Source organism: Fringilla coelebs, assembly GCF_963513975.1.
Source record: "Fringilla coelebs genome assembly, chromosome: 18".
Lineage (NCBI taxonomy): Eukaryota > Metazoa > Chordata > Aves > Passeriformes > Fringillidae > Fringilla > Fringilla coelebs.
Genome location: NC_140044.1, coordinates 7,711,579 through 7,734,271, shown reverse-complemented (window position 1 = coordinate 7,734,271; position 22,693 = coordinate 7,711,579). Strand labels below are relative to the sequence as shown.

General features: G+C 56.2%; 2 protein-coding genes across 3 annotated transcripts; both read left to right on the top strand.

The window, feature by feature from the left end:
* The first annotated feature begins 4,473 nt into the window (after positions 1–4,473).
* Positions 4,474–12,804, top strand: LOC311160867 (bactericidal permeability-increasing protein-like). 2 transcript variants are annotated; one of them, XM_084217998.1, is made up of 15 exons: positions 4,474–4,602; positions 5,581–5,695; positions 5,948–6,076; positions 6,512–6,667; positions 7,034–7,097; positions 8,993–9,056; positions 9,502–9,593; positions 9,758–9,934; positions 10,140–10,199; positions 10,323–10,490; positions 10,777–10,844; positions 11,067–11,109; positions 11,291–11,354; positions 11,847–11,923; positions 12,523–12,804. In XM_084217998.1, exons 1-15 carry the CDS (start codon positions 4,488–4,490, stop codon positions 12,568–12,570), a joined length of 1,440 nt encoding a protein of 479 aa, XP_084074124.1. In that variant the 5' UTR covers positions 4,474–4,487; the 3' UTR covers positions 12,571–12,804. The 2 variants fall into 2 exon arrangements, with proteins under 2 accessions (XP_084074124.1, XP_084074123.1); XM_084217997.1 differs by having other exon boundaries at positions 6,509–6,667.
* A 2,714-nt stretch (positions 12,805–15,518) lies between these two features.
* LOC311160868 (bactericidal permeability-increasing protein-like) lies at positions 15,519–22,675 on the top strand (the record flags this gene model as incomplete). The annotated part of the gene is made up of 15 exons (XM_084217999.1): positions 15,519–15,633; positions 16,463–16,562; positions 17,174–17,302; positions 17,739–17,894; positions 18,247–18,310; positions 18,739–18,802; positions 19,236–19,327; positions 19,492–19,668; positions 19,884–19,943; positions 20,067–20,234; positions 20,521–20,588; positions 20,811–20,853; positions 21,188–21,251; positions 21,744–21,820; positions 22,394–22,675. The coding sequence occupies 15 exons, from the start codon at positions 15,519–15,521 to the stop codon at positions 22,439–22,441; spliced, it is 1,425 nt and encodes a 474-aa protein (XP_084074125.1). The 3' UTR covers positions 22,442–22,675.
* Positions 22,676–22,693: the final 18 nt, after the last annotated feature.

Genomic DNA, 22,693 nt, shown 5'->3' with positions numbered 1-22,693 from the left:
GGGAGGAGGTGCAGCTGGGCTGCTGGCATGTGGGAGGGAGGACGGCGCCAGTGAGGCCTTCGCGTTTGCTTCCCATTTCCTTGGGAGCTGGTGAGAGCCTCCTGCTGCCCGTATGGATCACGAGTGCTGGTCCTGTGGGTGGGCTTGGCCCTGGTTGCCAGGCTGGGGTGCCCAGCTGAGCCCACCGCAGGACTGGCCCTTGGCTCCAAGCCAGCATCCCCAGTGTCAGCTGGGGCCAGCCGGGCAGCTCCCCATCCCAACAGCGGCCAATTGCTCCTGTAGTTGTGCTAGTTCACTTACCTGGTTCAGGTTTTTCATAGTTCCTCTGGGTGCAGGGGAAGGTGAACTCAAGGCTGTGACCTTTTGTAATTGCATGGTCACCTCTGAAATGGACCCAAGAGCTATGGTCTTGCATCTCTTAATGGATAGCAGGGCCAGGAGAGGGCATTGAGGGCAGGGAGGAGGACAGTGTGACTGTGTCCTGGACCAGCACAACGGATTGATTCTGCTGATACTGAGCCATTGTGGTACTGGTAAGCAGGGAGAGAGATGTGGAGCTGAGCTCAGAGGGACCCCACCACCCTGCACGCAGAGCATCAGCTCCCCACCTGCACCTTGAGGTGTCTTGTGCCACCTGTGCTCAGTTGGGGAACCCGCAGAGGTAACCAGCAGCTCCAGCTTTGCACCCCCACATCCCCCAGAGCAGTTCCCTGTGCCTTCTGGCCAGCCTCAGACAGCAAGGCTGAGAGTCAGGGTGCTGGGAAGCAAGTCCAGCAAAAGGCAGAGCTTCTGGGGGCTACCCGGGTGCCCCTGGGGCCCCTCACCCCATGAGCTCACCCTCCTCTGCTGCTCCTCTTCTCCATGCCCTGTTTGTCCCATGCAGCTGCTGGGACAGGCTGCATGTGGCCTCTTGCCCTGCCCCTCTGCCGGCACAGAGCCACCATTCAGATCCCCCTAGGCTCTGCTCGAGGTCACCATTCTTGCATTTTTATTTTTACTTTTCTGCAAAATCAACCACTTTGGCTCTCTGTATCCCCTTTTGTCTCCCATGAGGCTCTCAGACTGTGTCACAAGCTGGCGCGCTGCGAGAGGAGCCCGCCTGTCTGGGGGAATGCAGCCCTTAGCAGGGGGAGACACCCTGAGTGCAGTGCTGGTCCCAAGGGTGCCCTGGGCTGTCACTGGGATGTTGGGGTGGAGGGAGGATGAGAGCACTGAGCCAAGCATCAGGGCTGGTCTCTGGGGCTGGCTGCTGGTGGGACCCCGGTGGCTCCTGCCCACATTCCCACATCCAGGGGCCATGCCCACATCTGCTGCTGGCTGTGCCCCACAGGGCTCTGAGTCTGTGAGCTCTGGGATCTCTGGGTATCCCTGCTGTCTGTGTTGGATGAAGCGGTCAGGGCTGGCGTCAGCAGTGACCCCACGCTGGCCCAGAGCCCTCACAGCTCCAAGAACAGATGAGGCTGGGTCACGCTGAGCCTGCAGCTGGGAAAACAACAGTGGAGGAGCCCCCACATGTTCCTCAGCTGTATTTTTAGTTGCTGCTGGGTCGGAGGCTGTCAGAGATGTGCAGGTGACAGTGGACAGCATCAGGCTTTAACACCACATGCGGTGCAGTGGGCAGGAGCTGCAGCTCCCCACACCTTGATGACAGGTTTTCTCCGAGCTCTGGTGAAGTCCTTGTTGATCTAGGGAAAACCACAGTTGCCACAGATCCTGACCACAGCCCAGTCCTGTGGGTGACAATGAACTTTTCCTGGCTGGAAATGGGTAAGGGAGGATTTATTTTGGGCCAACAACTTCTCTTTCCATGTTCTCTCCAATCCCAGGCAGGCTGCTCTCAATTTTCTTGCTGGGTCCATGGGTTTTCCCTGGTGCTTCCCCAGCCCACATACACCTGCCAGTGGAAGGCTGGAGAGCAGCAGCAGTCCTGCCTTTGGCACTGGTACAAGCTGCCCGGGGAATTCCCAGGCTCGTAATGGCACCAGGGAACACAGATGTGTCCGGATTTCCTTGCAGATGGCAAAAATGGCTGGTGTCCTTGCTCACAGCCACAACCCAGCTCCTGTCATCCCTGGGTAGCCCCAGCACGTGGCTGCAAGGGGGACTTGAGCCATGGCACCACGAGAGAGATGTGGAAAGAGCTGGGACAGGATGGGGAACTGCCCACACGTGCTGAGGAGCGTGTGGGGCCAGAGGGACTCCTGACCTGGGGAGCAGGGGGGGCCTATGGACAGTGGAGAGAGGGGTGTTGACCTGCAGTCCTGGGCAAAGGACAGCAGCAGCACGGGACTCCTGCAAGTCCCTGTCCTCCCCGGCCCCTGGTTCCCATGTGACCATTCCCATTCCTTCTCCAGCAGCCTGGGGGAGCCAGCCTTTCCCGAGTGGAGCAGACCCCACACTCCCACAACAGGCAGAGCAGCTCAGCAGGAGAAGCCTTTACCTGTCCAAAGGCTTGGGGCCAGCAGGGCCAGCAGGGCAGGATTTCATCTTCTATTCCCTCTGTCACCACTAGCAGGAAGCACTACCGGGACCGGCACATATGTGGAGCTTTAGATGTGGTTTTGGCTGCTCCTTGCCAAACACAGCAATGTTTGGTCAGAGTTCAGCTCTTTGAAGGCTTTTTTTTTCTGTTCAACTTCAAAATTTGCTCAAAGCCATGCGGAAGACTTCCTGGTTTTACTTCCTCTCTATGCTATTCCTTATAAAATTTCATTTCTCCTTATGGAAGAGTTCTGCTTCCTCCATGCTGTTCCTGAACATCTTGAATGTTGTTTTGATGCAGCCCTTCAGTGAGACAGGGTTGTCACCATAGCAGGTTTAGGAGCTCCTGCTCTGAACTGAGCCAGACCCAGATAAGAGCTGATGCTGGGTGACAGGAAGGGTCACAATGCCAAGGAGGCTGTGAGTGGGGATTTGGCCTTTTGCCTTTCTCCTCCGTACTTGCCTGTTTCTTTCTGGGCAAAAGAAGCTCTGGGCAAAAGGAGCTCTGCCCACGGGCTCCAGGCTCCCAGCAATGGATTGGGCTGGCACTGATGGAGAGTCACAACCTGTGACTGGTGATGGTGGGTGCCTTTAGGACACAGCTCTTCCCTGAGTGGTTGGTCCCTCTCTGCAGGAGCCATTCTTGTCATGTCCCTGTTACCCAGGTCCCAGAGCTGACAATGACTGCAGTGCCCCTTTCAAAAGTTGTAGCTACTCATACAAGCCCGGTGGGCATTTACTGGTTGTCTGCCAGGCAGCCTGTAAGTGACCCTGCTGAAAACTCGTGGGACAAAAGGCAAAGGGGAACAGAATGCCTTGGTCTCTCTATCCTCGGTCTCCACGTGCTGAGTTCCTCAAGCACAGACTACATGGCCTCACTACATGGCCTCATCCCTTGGGGTCTCCTGAGGCTGCAGCACCAAGGGATTGCTGTGCTTGAGCAACAGCTGCGTTTCACAACATCCTTAATTGGCTCAAGGATGTTGCCACTGGCAGCCAGGACTTCCCTGGATCCAGCTTGAGATCTGCCTGCATCAGCAGCCATGGGTTTCCTGTGCCTGGACCCCAACAGGAAATGAAAGTAACTGAATCATTTCTTCTTCCCTCACTTTTGTCCTGCAAAGAGAGACCAGCCAGCCCAGGTCTCCTGGCTCGGGGGGCACAGGGGTGTTCCCCCCTCACACCTGCCTGGCTCCACCCAGCTCCTGCTCCTGTCTCCAGCCATCCTGACAAGAGCTGGGACATATCATGCCTCAGCAGTGATGTCTATGGAGATTGATCCTGGGGTAATGGATGTCTCCTCTTGTGCATGGCTGCTCTGTGCAGGAGCCCTATGAGAGGGTCTGGAGGTGCAGGGCACCCCACTGAAGTCGTTGCCCTGGTGCAGCTGCCCAGCCCAGGCAGGTCCTCCTTTGCCAGCCCTGCTAGGTGTGGAGGTCCCTGCAATCTGCTCACATGAGGTGAGAAGCTCTGACCTGCCTTCTATAGGCACTGCTGTGCCCCACGGCTGCTCTGGTGCCTTTGGCAGGTCCGTGGTGTGACTGAAGCAGTTCAGAGAGTAGCCAGGAGAACCATGGGAAGGGGACAGAGATGGGGAGCAGCAGCGCTGGGACCCTGCTCCTGGGCATCCCAGGCTGCAGGAATGTGGCTCTGTCAGGCTCAGCTGCTGCTGCCAAACCCAGCTCTGCTCCACTGAGCATCCACTGTTGCCACAGGCAGGGACCAGGCTGGCAGTGACAGAGAGCTGGAAACTGGGCTGTTGCCTCCCAGTTTCCACTGCTCCTTCCCTGCCTTGGGTGAGAGGTACCAGGTGTGCCTCTGTGCTGGGCCATGTGCCCGTGGTGCCAGCAGCACAGCGGAGCAGGGTGGTGGCCAAGCAGGAAATCCTGGGGACGCCCCCCGTGGCTCCTCACACCACCCTGACTAGCAGTTCCCTTTTTGGCAGGGATATAAAGCTGGTGTGGGCTGGGAGAGCCCTGCACTTCGTGACACTCTGGGAAGCCAGGATGGGAATGCAGAGCGTGGCTGTGGCTTGTGGGGCACTGACCTTGTGCCTGGCACTCACCACAGCCACCAACCCCGGCTTTGTGGTGAGGATCACCCAGGCAGGCTTGGACTACGGTGGGTTCTGCTTCTGATTTCTCTCCTCACAGATGTGCTGGTGGCAGAGGTGTGGAGCCAGGTACCCTGTGAGAAGTGCAGGGTCCCGGGGCAGGATGGGGGATCATTGGCCATGGGTGCCCATGTGAGGAGCACAGCGGCAGAGTGGGGAAATCCTTGGACAGAGGTGCCAAATGCACCATTGGCCAGGGCTTTCCCTGCTGCACCTGCCTGCCCCCCACGCCCCAGCTTGATGGAGCCCCTGCAGAGGGGAGCAGCCCTGTGGGGTCTCAGGGAGCTGCAGCCAGGCAGTGTGGGAGGCTGGAACAGCAGGAGGGTGCTGGTCCCACAGCACATCCAGGCAGCCGAGCCGTGAGCCCTGGAGGAGGGAGCTGCAGTGGAGAGAGGAGTTGGGGAGTTTAGGGAGGGGCAGTGACAGAGATGGATGGGCCCCGTGCTGCTTTCATCGAGGCAGGCAGAGCCTTGGCTCCAGCAGAGCGCAGTTATGGATTGAAATACACTGTGTGAGAAACAGCTCATTTACCAGGCAGCTCTGCCAGCCTAGTGGGAGAGAACGTGACTCCCCTTCTCAGAGGGAGGCTGGGGTGCAGCACCCACTGATGCTGTGCTGCTCCCTGGGACATAAGCTCCATCCATCTTCGCCTGCTGGCAATGGGCATGGAGCAGCCCAGTGCCTCTGACCTCCCACACACCTCTCCTGGTTGGCAGCCTGGAGAGAGAGGCCTGGGACACCTCTCTCCTTTCTGCAGCCACCACCTTTTCCTGGGGCTGCCAGCAGGGCACCAGGCAGCATTGCCTGTGTGCTCTCAGGACTCTATGCATGGAGGTTTGCTTTAAAGCCAGCCTGGGAGGCAGCATCACCTGGCAGGCATCACCTGGGAGGCAGCAGTCTCTCCTTTGAGCCTTCTGCTGCATGCCTGGTGTGTGCTCCAGGTCCTGTAGCAGTGGTGGAGTGACTCTGTTCCTGTGTCCCTGCAGCCCAAGAGCAGGGGATCGCAATCCTGGAGAAGAAGCTGGCCCAGCTGAAGCTGCCAGATATCTCGGGGAACTCTCGTGTCTTGCGTGTGGGGAAGGTGCACTATGAGCTCTCCAGGTGAGCCCTGCCAATGGTCTGGAGCCACCCCCTGCCCCCTTACCCAGGCGAGGGGCAGGAGGAGTGGGGAGGGTGGGGGTCCCCAGAGCAGTGAGAATCATCCTGTCCCCTCCACAGATCCCTGAGATGTTGGCCCTGTCCATCCTGCTTGCTCTCCTTCCCTCCCTGATTGTCTCCCTCCCTCCCTAGCCTTGTGCTTGGGAGTGTGGAACCACTGTAACATGACTTTCCTTTTCATTTGTATATTTTTAGGCTGCGCCTTCATGATTTCCAGTTGCCATACTCCCGGATTACCCCAGTCTCCAACGTGGGCCTGCAGGTCTCCATCTCCAACGCCTTTGCCGAGCTGGATGGAGACTGGCGGGTGAAGTTTCTCTTTTTGTGAGTGCCCTGCTCTTCCTCTCCCTATTCAGGCACCCACTCTGTCTCTCCCTCTCTGGCAATGGACAGGTTTTTTCTCCTCTCCCTCCCCCTTGTGTTTTGGGCAGACATCATTTTGTTCCCCCAGATATGGTCGATAAAAGAGGGGGGGAGGCAGGAACAAGTACATGAAAGGGGAGCTATACATGGATCCTCAGGTCTCTCTTCCACCAACCCTACTTGCTCTCACTTCACTCTGTTTCAAGGTTACCTCTCCTACTTTATGTGCCAGTGAAATTTGGTTCCCCTGAATTTAAACACTTTCCCAATCTCCTCTGGATGCACCATACAAGGGGGAGACTGATCCACATTGATGCATCCTGAAGCAGATTTGAGGTCTCTTCACCAGATCTTGGCATTGACAAACTTCCCTTTCTCATCCCTCTCTACCAGTAGCCAGGACCATGGATCTTTCAACCTGAAGGTGGAAAATATCTACATCAAAATTATCCTGAGTCTGGGCAGTGACACCACTGGGAAGCCCACCATCAGCACCCCGGACTGCAGTGCCCACATCTCCAAAGTCCGGGTGCTCTTTTCAGGCAAGCTTGGGTACGTGACTTCACTGGAAGGTCTGGAAACACTGTATGTTAGCCCACCTGCCATGGGAATGTGGTTCTGCCATTGGAATGGGGCCCTCGTGTGAGGAGTATGTTGTTGGCAAATCTGAGGCTGCCTGGTCTTAAATCTGGCCTGAATTTCTCCTGCTGTGGCTGCTCATTTAAGGGGGTGGGTGTGGTTTACCAGTGAGTGTGTTTTCAAGTGTAAAACCTGGGGCAAAGCCTGATGCCAAATTGGTGTGGGAATGATTTTCCCAGGGTCTTGCATCTCTAGTCTCTCCCTTTCCTGGGCAAATACTTTGGTATGGACTGAGCTAGACAGATCCATACCAAAGCTTCTCTCTGTGCTTCTCTGCAGGTGGCTTTACAACCTGTTCCACAGCGTTCTTGAGTCCAGGTTGCGAAAGATTTTGGAAGACAAGGTATGTGAGCAGTGGAGGGCTGGGCCCTGGCTTTTCCAGTGGTCTTTTCCCTCACTTGTGGGTGATGTGCTGGAAGGATCAGAGGTAGGGATGTAAGTATAGCCAGAGCACATGACTGTGTTGCCAATTCAATAAAACCAAAAGAATGGGCGTCGCAGGCTCCATAGCATAGAGTGACTCAGGCTGAATTTGAAACCTGGAGCCTTTGCCAAAGCCCAGCATAATTGGTTTCTAATTAACAAAGACTTTTCTTTCCATGTGGTCAGTTAATTAGATCTAATGTCTCAGCCAAACTCATTGTAACCTGATCAGAGCTGTCCTTTAACCAGCCATATTCTGGAGGGCTTTGGGGAGCACTTGGGGGGAAACTCTTATTCCTGGATTTCAGACATTTGGTGTTTTGTTTTATTGAGGGGGGTCAGGGAGCTCTGGTACCGCTGCCTACTATAGACACTGACATGCAGGAGACCTGCAACAAGACATGGAAACAAGCTGTTAGCAATAATTACTACAAGGATAACTGGCATGAGTTACAGCCTCTCTGGACGTGGACCTTGCTTGGGAAGGAGGCAGTTGGAGAAAAGGCAAATCTCATTCCTGCAGCAGATCCCATCCTGCCCAGGCACTATTCCCAATTCCATGCAACACCGTTCCCAAGTCCCCTGGGGTCTGTGGCAGCAGATGGTCTGGCAGCAGGAACAACACCAGGGCTCAGAGGCTTTTTCTGCTGCTTTGTCACCTGGAAGGAGGACAGATCTGGAACTGCAAAGAGACCCCACTGCCCTCTGCTCCCCCTCCAAAACCCCCTCTGCCCTGCACACATTCTTCAATGTCTTTGTGGAGTCATGGTATGAGGGGCAATGGGCAGGAGAGGACAGGGGCAGAGACTGAGCTGTACCCTGGGCACAACTGGGCCTCAACCCAGGCCAGGCAGCCTGTGTGTGCCTCCTGCTGTTGCTGCAATGCTTGGGCAGTTCTAGTACCCCCAGTTCTGGAACTCCATACAGGGAGATCCCCGTCACAGGGAAATCCAGGTCACAGGGAAATGCAGGTCATGGGGAAATCCCAGTCACTGGGACTGCATTCTTCTGCCTGCAGCAACATCCTCACAGGCAGCAATGGAGCATTTCCAGCACAGACAGAAAAATATCACTGGGGACAGGGAAGAGCTGCAACCTGCTGTTACTAAGGCCATGCCCAAAGCTGTGTCACCTCCTCCTCATCTCTGTCAGTGTGGTTGCTGCCCCTCTGCAGCACTGCATCTCACCATCAGCTCTGTGGGCTTCATGCCCTGTCAGACAGATGACAGATCCCGCCCGTGGTTGCTGCGATGTTACAGTGAAAACATTGAAAAGAGCTTGTGCAGATTTCCTCAGCCATCTGCAGGACAGTGCCCTGCAGTAAATTTCACAGGGCAGTGATGAGCCTGCAATAAAATCCCCACAAATACCAGGGCTTCACTTGTGGATGACAGAGGCAGAGGGATGCACTCTCCTGTCCTGGCACACAGAGCAGTAGGAGCTTAGCAGAGCTGAGCTTCAGGGCAGTCAGTACTCCTGCCCCTGTACTCCTGCCCCTGCGCGGTGAGTTAATCCTTCCTGTTGCTCTTTTTTGGCCCCTGCCTGGCTGCTCCCCAAGGTTCCTTCCTGCATGGACCGCATGAGATTCCTTCCAAGGGTCTCCCCAGAGCTGAACTGTGCTGAGGGAAAATTGCTGCAAGCAGATGCTTGTAGGTATAAGCCCTGCTTGTGTCTTGGACACTTCATGTGCTGCCTGACGAATGGAGACAATCATCACTGTGGGCTCATTTACTTGAGTGAGCTTTGTCATGGAGCTGGAAGTGTGGCTGTGACCCAGCTGCCCCTGCTCAGCTCTGTGGCCTTTCTGTCCCATAGGTGTGTGACAACGTGGCCAAGTCTGTGCACAGTGAGCTCCAGACATACATCCAGACGCTGCCAGGTACTGTGGGGGTGTGTGTTTAGGAGCAGCTCTTTCTGGCTTTTCCCAGACATGAGGAATGTTTTAATTTGTGTCCGCTCCCCATGTCCTGGTGTTCCGGCACCCAAGCTGGGAGCTGGGGAGCAGAGATAAATCACTGTGTGTCCTGTCGGGCTGGGCAGATCCCTTCAGGATCTGTGCCCATGGGCTGGTGGGGGCTTGGGCTGCTTTAGATGGGGGACCCAGGCCACTCCTCAGGTCCAGGAGACGGTTTGCACTGCTGAGAAACATTGATGAGGAAAATGTTTTTTCTATTCTAAATAGAAGGAAGCAGAGGAGCAGTTGTTAGTGAGCTGATGCACCAAAAAGCCCAGTCATGGCACTGCCCAGATGCCAGTGGAGGTCATCTGCTCCCAGCTTTCCTGACCATCTCCTTCTTACTCATCTCTCTTCCTTGTGTTCACAGTCACAGCCAGGATAGATGACAAAACTGGAATCGATTATTCCTTGGTGGCACCCCCAAGAGCTACACCCAAGTCCCTGGATGCGGACCTGAAGGTGAGAAGCAGCCCTGGGGACAATTCATATGGCCAATGCTATTGCCAAAGGCAGGTGGGAGCCAAGGTTTTGGTACCTGCTGCAAATGCTGTTTGCCAGCCTGAGTCAGCAGGTGAGCCCCACTGCTATTTGCACCCTCTCTCCACATCTTTCCCTCCTCCCAGGGTGAATTCTACTCCCTGGCCCACCGCTCCTCCGTCCCCTTCTCACCGCTGCCACTGGCCTTCCCCTCGGATCACGAGCGCATGGTTTACTTTGGAGCCTCCAGCTACTTCTTCAACACAGCTGGCATTGCCTACCACAAGGCTGGGGCACTGGTCTTTGAAATCACAGAGGCCATGGTGAGTGCACGAGTGGGACAGGGCTGGGAAAGAGGTTCCATTTGCTGAGGAGCTCCACGAGCAGCCAGCAATCCTGGAGAAGTGTCAGTGAGAGAGCTGGGGGCTGTGGGATGGGGCTCACATGGCAGCATGTGGGGACGAGAGGGCTCGCCATGGCATCCTCTGTGCCACATTGCCCCAGTGTGACCCAGTCCTCTCCCTGCAGATCCCAAAGGATGCAGGATTCCGCTTGGACACCTCTGTCTTCTCAGCCTTCATTCCCCAGGTGAGCAGTCTGGCCTTGCCTGCCCAGAGATCTTGCACACACAGGTTTGCTCTGTGCCAGGTGTGCTCCCTCAGGACTGGGGGTTTGTGCCATCCTTCCCATCCTCTCTCTACTCCCACACAGCTGGAGGAGAAGTACCCAAACATGCCAATGAAGTTCAGGCTGTCCACTCCCACTGCTCCGTTCCTGACTATTGGACCAGGAGGAATCTCATTCCAGCCCATTGTGGATGCCCAGGCTTATGCCATCCTTCCCAACTCCAGCCTGGCTCCTCTCTTCCTCCTCAGCCTGGTGAGTTCAGACACTGCCTGTGGCAATGGGGCAGAAAAGAGTTTGGGCTGTGCACTGTCCTGTTGCCCAGATCCTGCCAGGGAAGCTCCCAGGTGCTGTCCAGGCACACTGAGGGTGTCCCCAAATGAACAACTCCTGAGCTGACAAATGCCAGGTTTAATGCTGGATGCAAACACACCCCTGGATGGACAGTGGTGTGTTTCAGCTGGTCAGAGCCGTTCCCCTGGGTGTCTGCTTTGGCCTGAGGTTGGGTGAGCACTGCCAGAGCTCTGTGCTCTCTCCCCAGACAGGGAACGTGTCCGCTGTCATCAACGTGAGATCCGGCCGCATAGTTGGGAGCCTGGATGTGGGCAGGTACAGAGGGGAGCAGCCACTGACTGGGCAGGGAGTGGCTGGGGGTCTTTCAGTTTTGGGTGCCCAGGGACAGAGAGGGTATGGGAAGGTCCCTGGGATGTGGGCTTGCTGTGGAGGGAATGAGCTGGGGCTGGAGGCAGTGGGATCTGCATGGCCATGGATGGGTGGAATCGCTCCCTCCCTTGGCACGTCCTCCACAGCGCCACTTCTGTCCCTGTGCAGGATCAGGCTCTCTCTGAAGGACTCAGCTGTTGGCACTTTCCAGGTAAGCTATCCTTGACCACAGCCAGTCCTACACTGCCAGTATGAACAGACAAAACTGCTGGTCCCTGTCAAAGTGTGTGCCTATCTCACTCTTCATTTCCTTCTTCTAATTGTCCTCAAGTACCTGCATGTCCCCTGTCCTGCAGACTAAAGCTTTTCCTCCCACTCTCCCCACTCCCCAGGTACGAATGATGCAGTCCTTAATGAACATCCTGACTTCCACTACCCTCCTCCCACGTTTCAATGGTGAGAACCTACTGGGGGGATGGGGTTGCTGGAGCCCCCTCCACTCGGGTTGCTCCATCCAAGGGGTCCCAGCTCACTAATTAAATCCTCATTGCCAAGGCTGATGCAGGGCAAAGTGCGTGCAGGAGGCGGCAGTGAAGCAGAGGGAGCCTCTTGCTGCTCTGACAGGCTCCCAGCAGCAAACGCAATGGAAAATATGAGCCCTATGCAGATCCTAATGCTTTCCAGACCCTCTCCCCGAATCCCTGCATCTCCTGCCTCACCAGCAGCTCAGACCAGAATGGGGCTGGTGGCAGGAGTGGCCAAGGGGGCTGTCATGGCACAACACACAGCCCTTCTGTGGAGCTTGGCAGGAGTTTCCTGTGACTGCCCCAAGAGCAGTGGAGGAGAGGAAAGGGCTGGGGGAAGGAGGTGGCCACCTTCTCTGCGTGCTCTGTGCTCCCTTGACTCCCATTCCCATCCCAGTGCAGACACATGTGTTGTCTTTTCCAGCCCGCTTAGATGAGGGTTTCCCTCTGCCACTTCTGGACAGGATTCAGCTCTCCAATATCGTTGTGAGGTTCCACCAGGTGAGTCAGGGGGAGCAGCTGGCCCCAGCTGGGGCCCATCCTGCTGCCCTCAAAGCCCTGCTTACCAACACAGCCTCCAAATCCAGTTCCCTCTGCTGTGCTAGGATGTGATGGATGGGAGCTCTAAGCCTCAATGCAGTTCCCTTGTTTCCTTGACTCCATTTTGGGTGTCTGGGATGGCACCACATCTTTCTTCAGTTCTTAAACCAGGGGTCTGATTTTCCAATGCTGCTTTTTATAGCAGTGTCAGCCCCAAATCCCCACTCTCCATGACTGGCAATGCCTGGATGGATGCTGTGATGCCTGGTAGGATGCAGCCCCTTCCTGCTTAGCTGTAAGCAGCTGTACCAGGTCCAGGGGAGCAGAGGGAGCCCCTATTGTGGGGTACCTTGGGGAAACCCAAAGCACGATCACCATGGGGATGCTGAAAGGCTGTAGTGAGCTGTGAAATGCCTCCAGAGCCTGCCGGGGGGAAAACAGGGACAGGGGTTGGCCGAGGCACATGTCCCCATCCATTCTGCCTTCAGGGATGTGGTGGCTGCTGGGCAGTGCAGCTCCCAGGGCCCCTAGCAGCCCAGTGCTTTCTCTCTTTCTCCCAGAATTTCCTGCTGCTAGGAGCAGATGTTCGCTTCCAGCCCCGGGGATGAGGATGGGGCAATGAGAGCCCTTCAGCACTAAATATGCTCCATTCACCACTTTGCTCTTCCCTGCCTGAGCCGAAGGCCACCAGTCCTGTCACTGTCCTGCACTGCTGCCTTGGCTCGGACCCTCCATCCTCCTGCTGGGGCCTCACCTGGTGCTACAATGATCTGGGGGTCCCCTGCCGTGGGCCACCCCCTCCCCTCCTCCCTCTGAGCAGCAATAAAGGCGTTGGTGCTGGGGCTGTGCTGTTGATGTCACTGTCTGCACCTTGGGCCACACAGGGCCAGATGGGAGCTGCATTGGGACCACTTCGTTGGGCTGTTTCCATGGCCATGGCAAGGCACCATGGAACACCTGTGTCCTGCTGTCCTGTGCCTTCACTCCAGCCTTGGGGCAGTGTGGTTGGAAAAAGTACAGTGGAAAAGGAGGGGATTCTGCACAGGGAGAAGCTGGTCAATGTCATGGCCCGCCCTGATGCCTGCTGTGACCTCTTTGTGCTGAAGGTCCTGTTGGTCTAGGGACAACCTCAGTTGCCACCAGCCCTGACAGCTGCCCATTCCTACGGGCAACAATGAACTTGTGCTGTCTGGAAATGGGTATGGAAGGTTTTATTTTGGGCTGACAACTTCTCTTTTCATGTTCTCTCCAAACCCAGGCAGGCTACTCTCACTTTTCTTGCTGTGTCCACGGATTTTTCATCATGGCTCCCCAGCCCACATACACCTGCTAGTATGAGGCTGGAGAGCAGCAGCAGTCCTGCCTTTGGCACTGGTACAAGCTGCCTGGGGAATTCCCAGGCTGGTAATGGCACCAGGGAACACAGATGTGTCCGGATTTCCTTGCAGATGGCAAACAGGGAGGTTATGGTACCACAGAACAAAGATGTATTCAGATTTTCTTGCAGATGGCAAATGCGCCTGCACTGCTTACAGCCCAAGGAGCAAAATCACCCCAGGCTGGTCCCCATAGTACCTGGTAGCCCCAGCACATGGCTACAAGGGGGACTTGAGTCATGACACCATGAGACAGATGTGGAAAGAGCTGGGACAGGATGGGGAACTGCCCACACGTGCTGAGGAGCGTGTGGGGCCAGAGGGACTCCTGACCTGGGGAGCAGGGGGGGCCTATGGACAGTGGAGACAGGGGTGTTGACCTGCAGTCCTGGGCAAAGGACAGCAGCAGCACGGGACTCCTGCAAGTCCCTGTCCTCCCCGGCCCCTGGTTCCCATGTGACCATTCCCATTCCTTCTCCAGCAGCCTGGGGGAGCCAGCCTTTCTTGAGTGGAGCAGACCCCACACTCCCACAACAGGCAGAGCAGCTCAGCAGGAGAAGCCTTTACCTGTCCAAAGGCTTGGGGCCAGCAGGGCCAGCAGGGCAGGATTTCATCTTCTATTCCCTCTGTCACCACTTGCAGGAAGCACTACCGGGACCGGCACATATGTTGAGCTTTAGATGTGGTTTTGGCTGCTCCTTGCCAAACACAGCAATGTTTGGTCAGAGTTCAGCTCTTTGAAGGCTTTTTTTTTCTGTTCAACTTCAAAATTTGCTCAAAGCCATGCGGAAGACTTCCTGGTTTTGTGTCCCCTCTATGCTATTCCATATAAAATTTCAGTTCTGCTTCCTCCATGCTCTTCCTGAACATCTTGAATGTTGTTTTGATGCAGCCCTTCAGTGAGACAGGGTTGTCACCATAGCAGGTTTGGGAGCTCCTGCTCTGAACTGAGCCAGACCAGATAAGAGCTGATGCTGGGTGACAGGAAGGGGTACACTGCCAAGGAGGCTGTGAGTGGGGATTTGGTCTTTTACCTTTCTCCTCTGTTCTTGCCTGTTTCTTTCTGGGCAAAAGGAGCTCTGCCCACGGGCTCCAGGTGGAAGGATGTTGCCTCTGGCAGCGAGGACTTCCCTGGATCCAGTGTGTGAACTGCGGGCATCAGCAGCCATGGGTTTCCTTTGCCTGGACACCAGGCATAGGAAATGAAATCGAGTGAATTATTTCTTCCTCCATCACCTTTATCTTGGAAGGAGGAACCCGCCAGCCCAGGTCGCCTGGCTGGGGAGGCACAGAGGTGTTCCCCCCTCACACCTGCCTGACTGCACCCAGCTCCTGCCCCTGTCTCCAGCCATCATGACAAGAGCTGGGACATATCATGTCTCAGTAGTGATGTCTATGGAGATTGATCCTGGGGTAATGGATGTCTCCTCTTGTGCATGGCTGCTCTGTGCAGGAGCCCTATGAGAGGGTCTGGAGGTGCCAGGCACCCCACTATGAGAGGGTCTGGAGGTGCAGGGCACCCCACTGAAGTAGTTGCCCTGCCCTAAGCAGCCCAGGCAGGTGCTTCTTCGCCAGCTCTGCTAGGTGTGGAGGTCCCTGGGATCTGCTCACATGAGGTGAGAAGCTCTGACCTGCCTTCTATAGCCACTGCTGTGCCCCAAGGTTGCACTGATGCCTTTGGCAGGTCCATGGTGTGACAGAAGCAGCTCAGAGAGTAGCCAGGAGAACCATGGGACAGGGACAGAGATGGAGAGCAGCAGGGCTGGGACCCTGCTCCTGGGCATCCCAGGTGTTCCCATCTTTTGCGGGGTGCAGGCTGCAGGAATGTGGCTCTGTCAGGCTCAGCTGCCAGTGCCAAACCCAGCTCTGCTCCACTGAGGATGACACAGGCAGGGACCAGGCTGGCAGTGACAGAGAGCTGGAAATTAAGCTGTTGCCTCCCAGTTTCCCCTGCTCCTTCCCTGCCTTGGGTGGGAGGCAACAGGTGTGCCTCTGTGCTGGGCCATGTGCCCATGGTGCCAGCAGCACAGCGGAGCAGGGTGGTGGCCAAGCAGGAAATCCTGGGGATGCCCCCCGTGACTCCTCACACCACCTTTGCCCAAGGTTCCTGTTTTGGCAGGGATATAAAGCTGATGTGGGCTGGGAGAGCCCAGCGCAGAGCTGCATTGCAAGAAGCCAGGATGGGAATGCAGAGCGTGGCTGTTGCTTGTGGGGCACTGACCTTGTGCCTGGCACTCACCACAGCCACCAACCCCGGCTTTGTAGTGAGGATCACCCAGGCAGGCTTGGACTACGGTGGGTTCTGCTTCTGATTTCTCTCCTCACAGATGTGCTGGTGGCAGAGGTATGGAGCCAGGTACCCTGTGAGAAGTGCAGGGTCCCGGGGCAGGATGGGGGATCATTGGCCATGGGTACCCATGTGAGGAGCACAGGGGCAGAGTGGGGAAATCCTTGGACAGAGGTGCCAAATGCACCATTGGCCAGGGCTTCCCCTGCTGCATCTGCCTGCCCCCCACGCCCCAGCTTGATGGAGCCCCTGCAGAGGGGAGCAGCCCTGTGGGGTCTCAGGGAGCTGCAGCCAGGCAGTGTGGGAGGCTGGAACAGCAGGAGGGTGCTGGTCCCACAGCACATCCAGGCAGCCGAGCCGTGAGCCCTGGAGGAGGGAGCTGCAGTGGAGAGAGGAGTTGGGGAGTTTAGGGAGGGGCAGTGACAGAGATGGATGGGCCCCGTGCTGCTTTCATCGAGGCAGGCAGAGCCCTGGCTCCAGCAGAGCGCAGTTATGGATTGAAATACACTGTGTGAGAAACACACAGCATCCCAGGGCCTCGGACCACATGCAGATCTCACCCAGTGCACTGCCTGGAGAGAGAGACCTGGGACACCTCTCTCCTTTCTGCAGCCACCACCTTCCTCTGGGGCTGCAAGCAGGGCACTAGGCACCATTGCTTGTGTGCTCTCAGGGCTCTGTGCACAGAGGTTTGGTTTAAAGCCAGCCTGGGAGGCAGAATCACTGGGATCTCTCCTCTGAGCCTTCTGCTGCATGCCTGGTGTGTGCTGCAGCTCCTGTGGCTTGAATGATGGAGTAGTGGAGTAGTGGAGTGACGCTGTTCCTGTGTCCCTGCAGCCCAACAGCAGGGGATCGCGATCCTGGAGAAGGAGCTGGCCCAGCTGAAGCTGCCAGACTTCTCGGGTAAATCAGGGAAGGTGCGCTATTCATTCTCCAGGTGAGCCCTGTGAGCCTTGCTAGTGGCTTGGAGCCACCCACTGCTCCCCGACCCCAGCAAGGGGCAGGAGGAGTGGGGATGGTGGAGAGCACCCGAAGCAGTGAGGACCATCCTGTCCCCTCCACAGCTCCCTGAGGTGTTGGCCCTGTCCTTGGTGCATGTTCCTGTTTTACTCCTTGCCCAAGGGGAACAGTGGAACCAGGGTCACAGTACTCTGGGCATGGGTGGACTGTGTGCAGTCAAATCCTGGGTAGTGGAGATGGCCTTGCCTGTGGGACCAGGGCACACGCTCCTATGTGAAGCAGGAGCCCAGTCCCTGTGGATGAGCCAGCTCCCTGCTGCCCCGGTGCCTCTCTGCTCCTGCAGCACAGAGTTTGGAGCTGCCTTGGGTGGCTGAAGGGCCACATTCCCAAAGGTGCCACTCTGCTCTGGGTGTCCCTGCCTGGCCCAGTTTTGCAGCAGCAGAACTTCAGCCGGAAATGCTGCCAGTGCAGTGACTCCATCCTGCTCACCTTCCTTCCCTCCCTGATTGTCTCCTGCCCTCCCTCCCTAGCCTTGTGCTTTGGAGTGTGGAACCACTTTAACATGACTTTTCATTTGTATATTTTCAGGCTGCGCATTCCCAGTTTCCGCTTGCCACACTCACAGATTACCCCAGTCTCCAACGTGGGCCTGCAGGTCTCCATCTCCAACGCCTTTGCTGAGCTGAATGGAGACTGGCGGGTGAAGTTTCTCTTTATGTGAGTGCCCTGCTCTTCCTCTCCCTATTCAGGCACCCCCTCTGTCTCTCCCTCTCTGGCATTGGACAGGTTTTTTCTCCTCTCCCTCCCGCTTGTGTTTTGGGCAGCTGTCACTTTGTTCCCCCAGATATGATGGATATAAGAGGGTGCGAGGCAGGAACAAGTACATGAAAGGGGAGCTATACATGGACCCTCAGGTCTCTCTTCTACCACCTCTACTTGTTCTCCCTTCACTCTGTTTCAAGGTTACCTCTCCTAGTTTATGTGCCAGTGAAATTTGGTTCCCCTGAATTTAAACACTTTCCCAGTCTCCTCTGGATGCACCATACAAGGGGGAGAGTGATCTACATTGATGCACCCTGAATCAGATTTGAGGTCTCTTCAGCAGTCCTTGGCATTGACAAAAGTCTCTTTCTTATCCCCCTTTTCCCTGTAGCCGGGGACATGGATCTTTCAACCTGAAGGTAGAAAATGTCAACATGAAAATTATCCTGAGGCTGGGCAGTGACACCACTGGGAGGCCCACCATCAGCACCTCATATTGCAGTGCCCAGATCTCCAAAGTCCGGGTGCGCTTTTCAGGCAAGCTTGGGTACGTGACTTCACTGGAAGGTCTGGAAACACTATATGTTAGCCCACCTGTCACTGGAATGTGGCCTTGTTAAAAGGTGCAGCTTGTTGGCAAATCTGAGGCTGCCTGGTGTTAAATCAGGCCTGAATTTCTCCTGCTGTGGCTGCACATTTAAGGGGGTGGGTGTGGTTTACCAGTGAGTGTGTTTTCAAATGTAAAATCTGGGGCAAAGCCTGATGCCAAATTGATGTGGGAATGATGTTCCCAGGGTCTTGCTTGAGAATGATGTTCTCTCTCGTCCCCCTTTCCTGGGCACGCACTTTTGCAGTATGGATCTGAGCTAGACAGGGCTACTCTCTGTGTTTCTCTACAGGTGGCTTTACAACCTCTTCCACCGGGTTATTGAGTCCAAGTTGCGAAAGAATTTAGAGAGGAAGGTATGTGAGCAGCGGAAGACAGGGGTTTCTGGTTGTCTTTAAATGCCCCTTATAGGTAATGTCTTCGAAGGCTCATTACTAAGGATGTAACTAGAGCCAGACCACACCCCCGTGGGGTGGGTTAATCCTCTCTGTTGCTCTTTTTCGGCCCCTGCCTGGCTGCTCAGCACAGTTCATTCCGGCATGGGCCGCATGAGATTCCTTCCAAGGGTCTCCCCAGAGCTGAACTGTGCTGAGGGAAAATTGCTGCAAGCAGATGCTTGTAGGTATAAGCCCTGCTTGTGTCTTGGACACTTCATGTGCTGCCTGACGAATGGAGACAATCATCACTGTGGGCTCATTTACTTGAGTGAGCTTTGTCATGGAGCTGGGAGTGTGGCTGTGGCCCGGCTGCCCCTACTCAGCTGTGTGGCCTTTCTGTGCCATAGGTGTGTGACAACGTGGCCAAGTCTGTACAAACCGAGCTGCAGAAGCAGGTCCAGACGCTGCCAGGTACTGTGGGGGTGTGTGTTTAGGAGCAGCTCTTCCTGGCTTTTCCCAGACAAGAGGAATGTTTTACTTTGTGTCCGCTCCCCGTGTCCTGGTGTTCCAACACCCAAGCTGGGAACTGGGGAGCAGAGATAAATCACTGTGTGTCCTGTCGGGCTGGGCAGATCCCTTCAGGATCTGTGCCCATGGATTGGTAGGGGCATAGGTTACCTTAACTGGGGATGATGGCCATTCCTAAGTCCAGGAGATGGCAGTGAAAAAGTCAGGGGAAAAGTGGGGATTTTTGCTTCCTAGCAGGAGCAGGCAGAGGAGCAGTTAGTGAGCTGATGCACCAGAAAGCCCAGTCATGGCACCGCCCAGATGCCAGTGGAGGCCATCTACTCCCAGCTTTCCTGACCATCTCCTTCTAACTCATCTCTCTTGCTTGTGTTCACAGTCACAGCCAGGATAGATGACAAGATTGGGATCGATTATTCCTTGGTGGCATCCCCAAGAGCTACACCCAAGTCCCTGGACGTGGACCTGAAGGTGAGAAGCAGCCCTGGGGACAATTGATTTGGCAAATGACATTGCCTATGGCAAGTGGGAGCCAAGGTTTTGGTACCTGCTGCAAATGCTGTTTGCCAGCCTGAGTCGGCAGGTGAGCCCCACTGCTATTTGCACCCTTTCTCCACATCTCTCCCTCCTCCCAGGGTGAATTCTACTCCCTGGCCCACCGCTCCTCCGTCCCCTTCTCACCGCTGCCACTGGCCTTCCCCTCGGATCACGAGCGCATGGTTTACTTTGGAGCCTCCAGCTACTTCTTCAACACAGCTGGCATTGCCTACCACAAGGCTGGGGCACTGGTCTTTGAAATCACAGAGGCCATGGTGAGTGGCACGAGTGGGACAGGGCTGGGAAAGAGGTTCCATTTGCTGAGGAGCTCCACGAGCAGCCAGCAGTCTTGGAGAAGTGTCAGTGAGAGAGCTGGGGGCTGTGGGATGGGGCTGGGCTGTCACACATGGCAGCATGTGGGGACGAGAGGGCTCGCCATGGGCTCCTCTGTGCCACATTGCCCCAGTATGACCCAGTCCTCTCCCTGCAGATCCCAAAGGATGCAGTATTCCGCTTGGACACCTCTGTCTTCTCAGCCTTCATTCCCCAGGTGAGCAGTCTGGCCCTGCCTGCCCAGAGCTCTTGCACACACAGGTTTGCTCTGTGCCAGGTGTGCTCCCTCAGGACTGGGAGTTTGTGCCATCATTCCCATCCTCTCTCTACTCCCACACAGCTGGAGGAGAAGTACCCAAACATGCCAATGAAGTTCAGGCTGTCCACTCCCACTGCTCCGTTCCTGACTATTGGGCCAGGAGGAATCTCATTACAGCCAATTGTGGATATCCAGGCTTATGCCATCCTTCCCAACTCCAGCCTGGCTCCTCTCTTCCTCCTCAGCCTGGTGAGTTCAGACACTGCCTGTGGCAATGGGGCAGAAAGGAGTTTGGGCTGTGCACTGTCCTGTTGCCCAGATCCTGCCAGGGAAGCTCCCAGGTGCTGTCCAGGCACACTGAGGGTGTCCCCAAATGAACAACTCCTGAGCTGACAAATGCCAGGTTTAATGCTGGATGCAAACACACCCCTGGATGGACAGTGGTGTGTTTCAGCTGGTCAGAGCCGTTCCCCTGGGTGTCTGCTTTGGCCTGAGGTGGGGTGAGCACTGCCAGAGCTCTGTGCTCTCTCCCCAGACAGGGAATGTGTCCGCTGTCATCAACGTGAGATCCGGCCGCATAGTTGGGAGCCTGGATGTGGGCAGGTACAGAGGGGAGCAGCCACTGACTGGGCAGGGGGTGGCTGGGGGTCTTTCAGTTTTGGGTGCCCAGGGCCAGAGAGGGTATGGGAAGGTCCCTGGGATGTGGGCTTGCTGTGGAGGGAATGAGCTGGGGCTGGAGGCAGTGGGATCTGCATGGCCATGGATGGGTGGAATCGCTCCCTCCCTTGGCACATCCTCCACAGCGCCACTTCTGTCCCTGTGCAGGATCAGCCTCTCTCTGAAGGACTCAGCTGTTGGCACTTTCCAGGTAAGCTATCCTTGACCACAGCCAGAGCCCCCAGCTTGGAGCTGGCAGCCTGCTGGGGGCCAGGACAGGGAGTCATTCCCCCCTGCCTCCCAACATGGGACCCCACACTGACCCTGCAGCCACCTCCTGCCTCAGCCTGCAAGGCTGGCAAAGGATGTGGAGCCTGATCCATTGCCTTTCCTACACTGCCAGTATGAACAGACAAAACTACTGGTCTCTGGCAAAGTGTGTGCCTATCCCACTCTTCATTTCCTTCTTCTAATTATCCTCAAGTACCTGCATGTCTCCTGTCCTGCAGACTAAAGCTTTTCCTCCCTGTCTCCCCACTCCCCAGGTGGAATTTCTGCAGACCATAATGAACTTCTTGACGTCCAGTGTCCTCCTCCCACATCTTAATGGTGAGAACCTACTGGGGGGATGGGGTTGCTGGAGCCCCCTCCACTCGGGTTGCTCCATCCAAGGGGTCCCAGCTCACTAATTAAATCCTCATTGCCAAGGCTGATGCAGGGCAAAGTGCGTGCAGGAGGCGGCAGTGAAGCAGAGGGAGCCTCTTGCTGCTCTGACAGGCTCCCAGCAGCAAACGCAATGGAAAATATGAGCCCTATGCAGATCCTAATGCTTTCCAGACCCTCTCCCCAAATCCCTGCATCTCCTGCCTCACCAGCAGCTCAGATCAGAGTGGGACTGGTGGCAGGAGTGGCCAAGGGGGCTGTCATGGCACAACACACAGCCCTTCTGTGGAGCTTGGCAGGAGTTTCCTGTGACTGCCCCGGGAGCAGTGGAGGAGAGGAAAGGGCTGGGGGAAGGAGGTGGCCACCTTCTCTGCGTGCTCTGTGCTCCCTTGACTCCCATTCCCATCCCAGTGCAGACACATGTGTTGTCTTTTCCAGCCCGCTTAGATGAGGGTTTCCGTCTCCCTCTGCCGGACAGGATTCAGCTCTCCAATATCGTTGTGAGGTTCCACCAGGTGAGTCAGGGGGAGCAGTTGGCCCCAGCTGGGGCCCATCCTGCTGCCCTCAAAGCCCTGCTTACCAGCACAGCCTCCAAATCCAGCACCATCAGCTGTGCTAGGATGTGATGGATGGGAGCTCTCAGCCGCAATGCAGTTCCCTGCTTTTCCTGACTCCATTTTGGGTGTCTGGGATGGCACCACATCTTTCTTCAGTTCTTAAGCCTGGGGTCTGATTTTCCAATGCTGCTTTTTATAGCAGTGTCAGCCCCAAATCCCCACTCTCCATGACTGGCAATGCCTGGATGGATGCTGTGATGCCTGGTAGGATGCAGCCCCTTCCTGCTTAGCTGTAAGCAGCTGTACCAGGTCCAGGGGAGCAGAGGGAGCCCCTATTGTGGGGTACCTTGGGGAAACCCAAAGCACGATCACCATGGGGATGCTGAAAGGCTGTAGTGAGGGGGGAAAACAGGGACAGGGGTTGGCAGAGGCACATGTCCCCATCCATTCTGCCTTCAGGGATGTGGTGGCTGCTGGGCAGTGCAGCTCCCAGGGCCCCTAGCAGCCCAGCGCTTTCTCTCTTTCTCCCAGAATTTCCTGCTGCTTGGAGCAGACGTTCGCTTCCAGCCCCGGGGATGAGGATGGGGCAATGAGAGCCCTTCAGCACTAAATATGCTCCATTCACCACTTTGCTCTTCCCTGCCTGAGCCGAAGACCACCAGTCCTGTCACTGTCCTGCACTGCTGCCTTGGCTCGGACCCTCCATCCTCCTGCTGGGGCCTCACCTGGTGCTACAATGATCTGGGGGTCCCCTGCCGTGGGCCACCCCCTCCCCTCCTCCCTCTGAGCAGCAATAAAGGCGTTGGTGCTGGGGCTGTGCTGTTGGTGTCA

Excerpts from the sequence above, each read along its gene's own strand:
- LOC311160867 (XM_084217997.1), top strand. The coding sequence starts at position 4,488 with ATGGGAATGCAGAGCGTGGCTGTGGCTTGTGGGGCACTGACCTTGTGC. Across the intron at positions 9,935-10,139 it reads TTGAAATCACAGAGGCCATG|ATCCCAAAGGATGCAGGATT; the intron begins GTGAGTGCACGA and ends CTCTCCCTGCAG. Across the intron at positions 10,491-10,776 it reads CTCTCTTCCTCCTCAGCCTG|ACAGGGAACGTGTCCGCTGT; the intron begins GTGAGTTCAGAC and ends CTCTCTCCCCAG.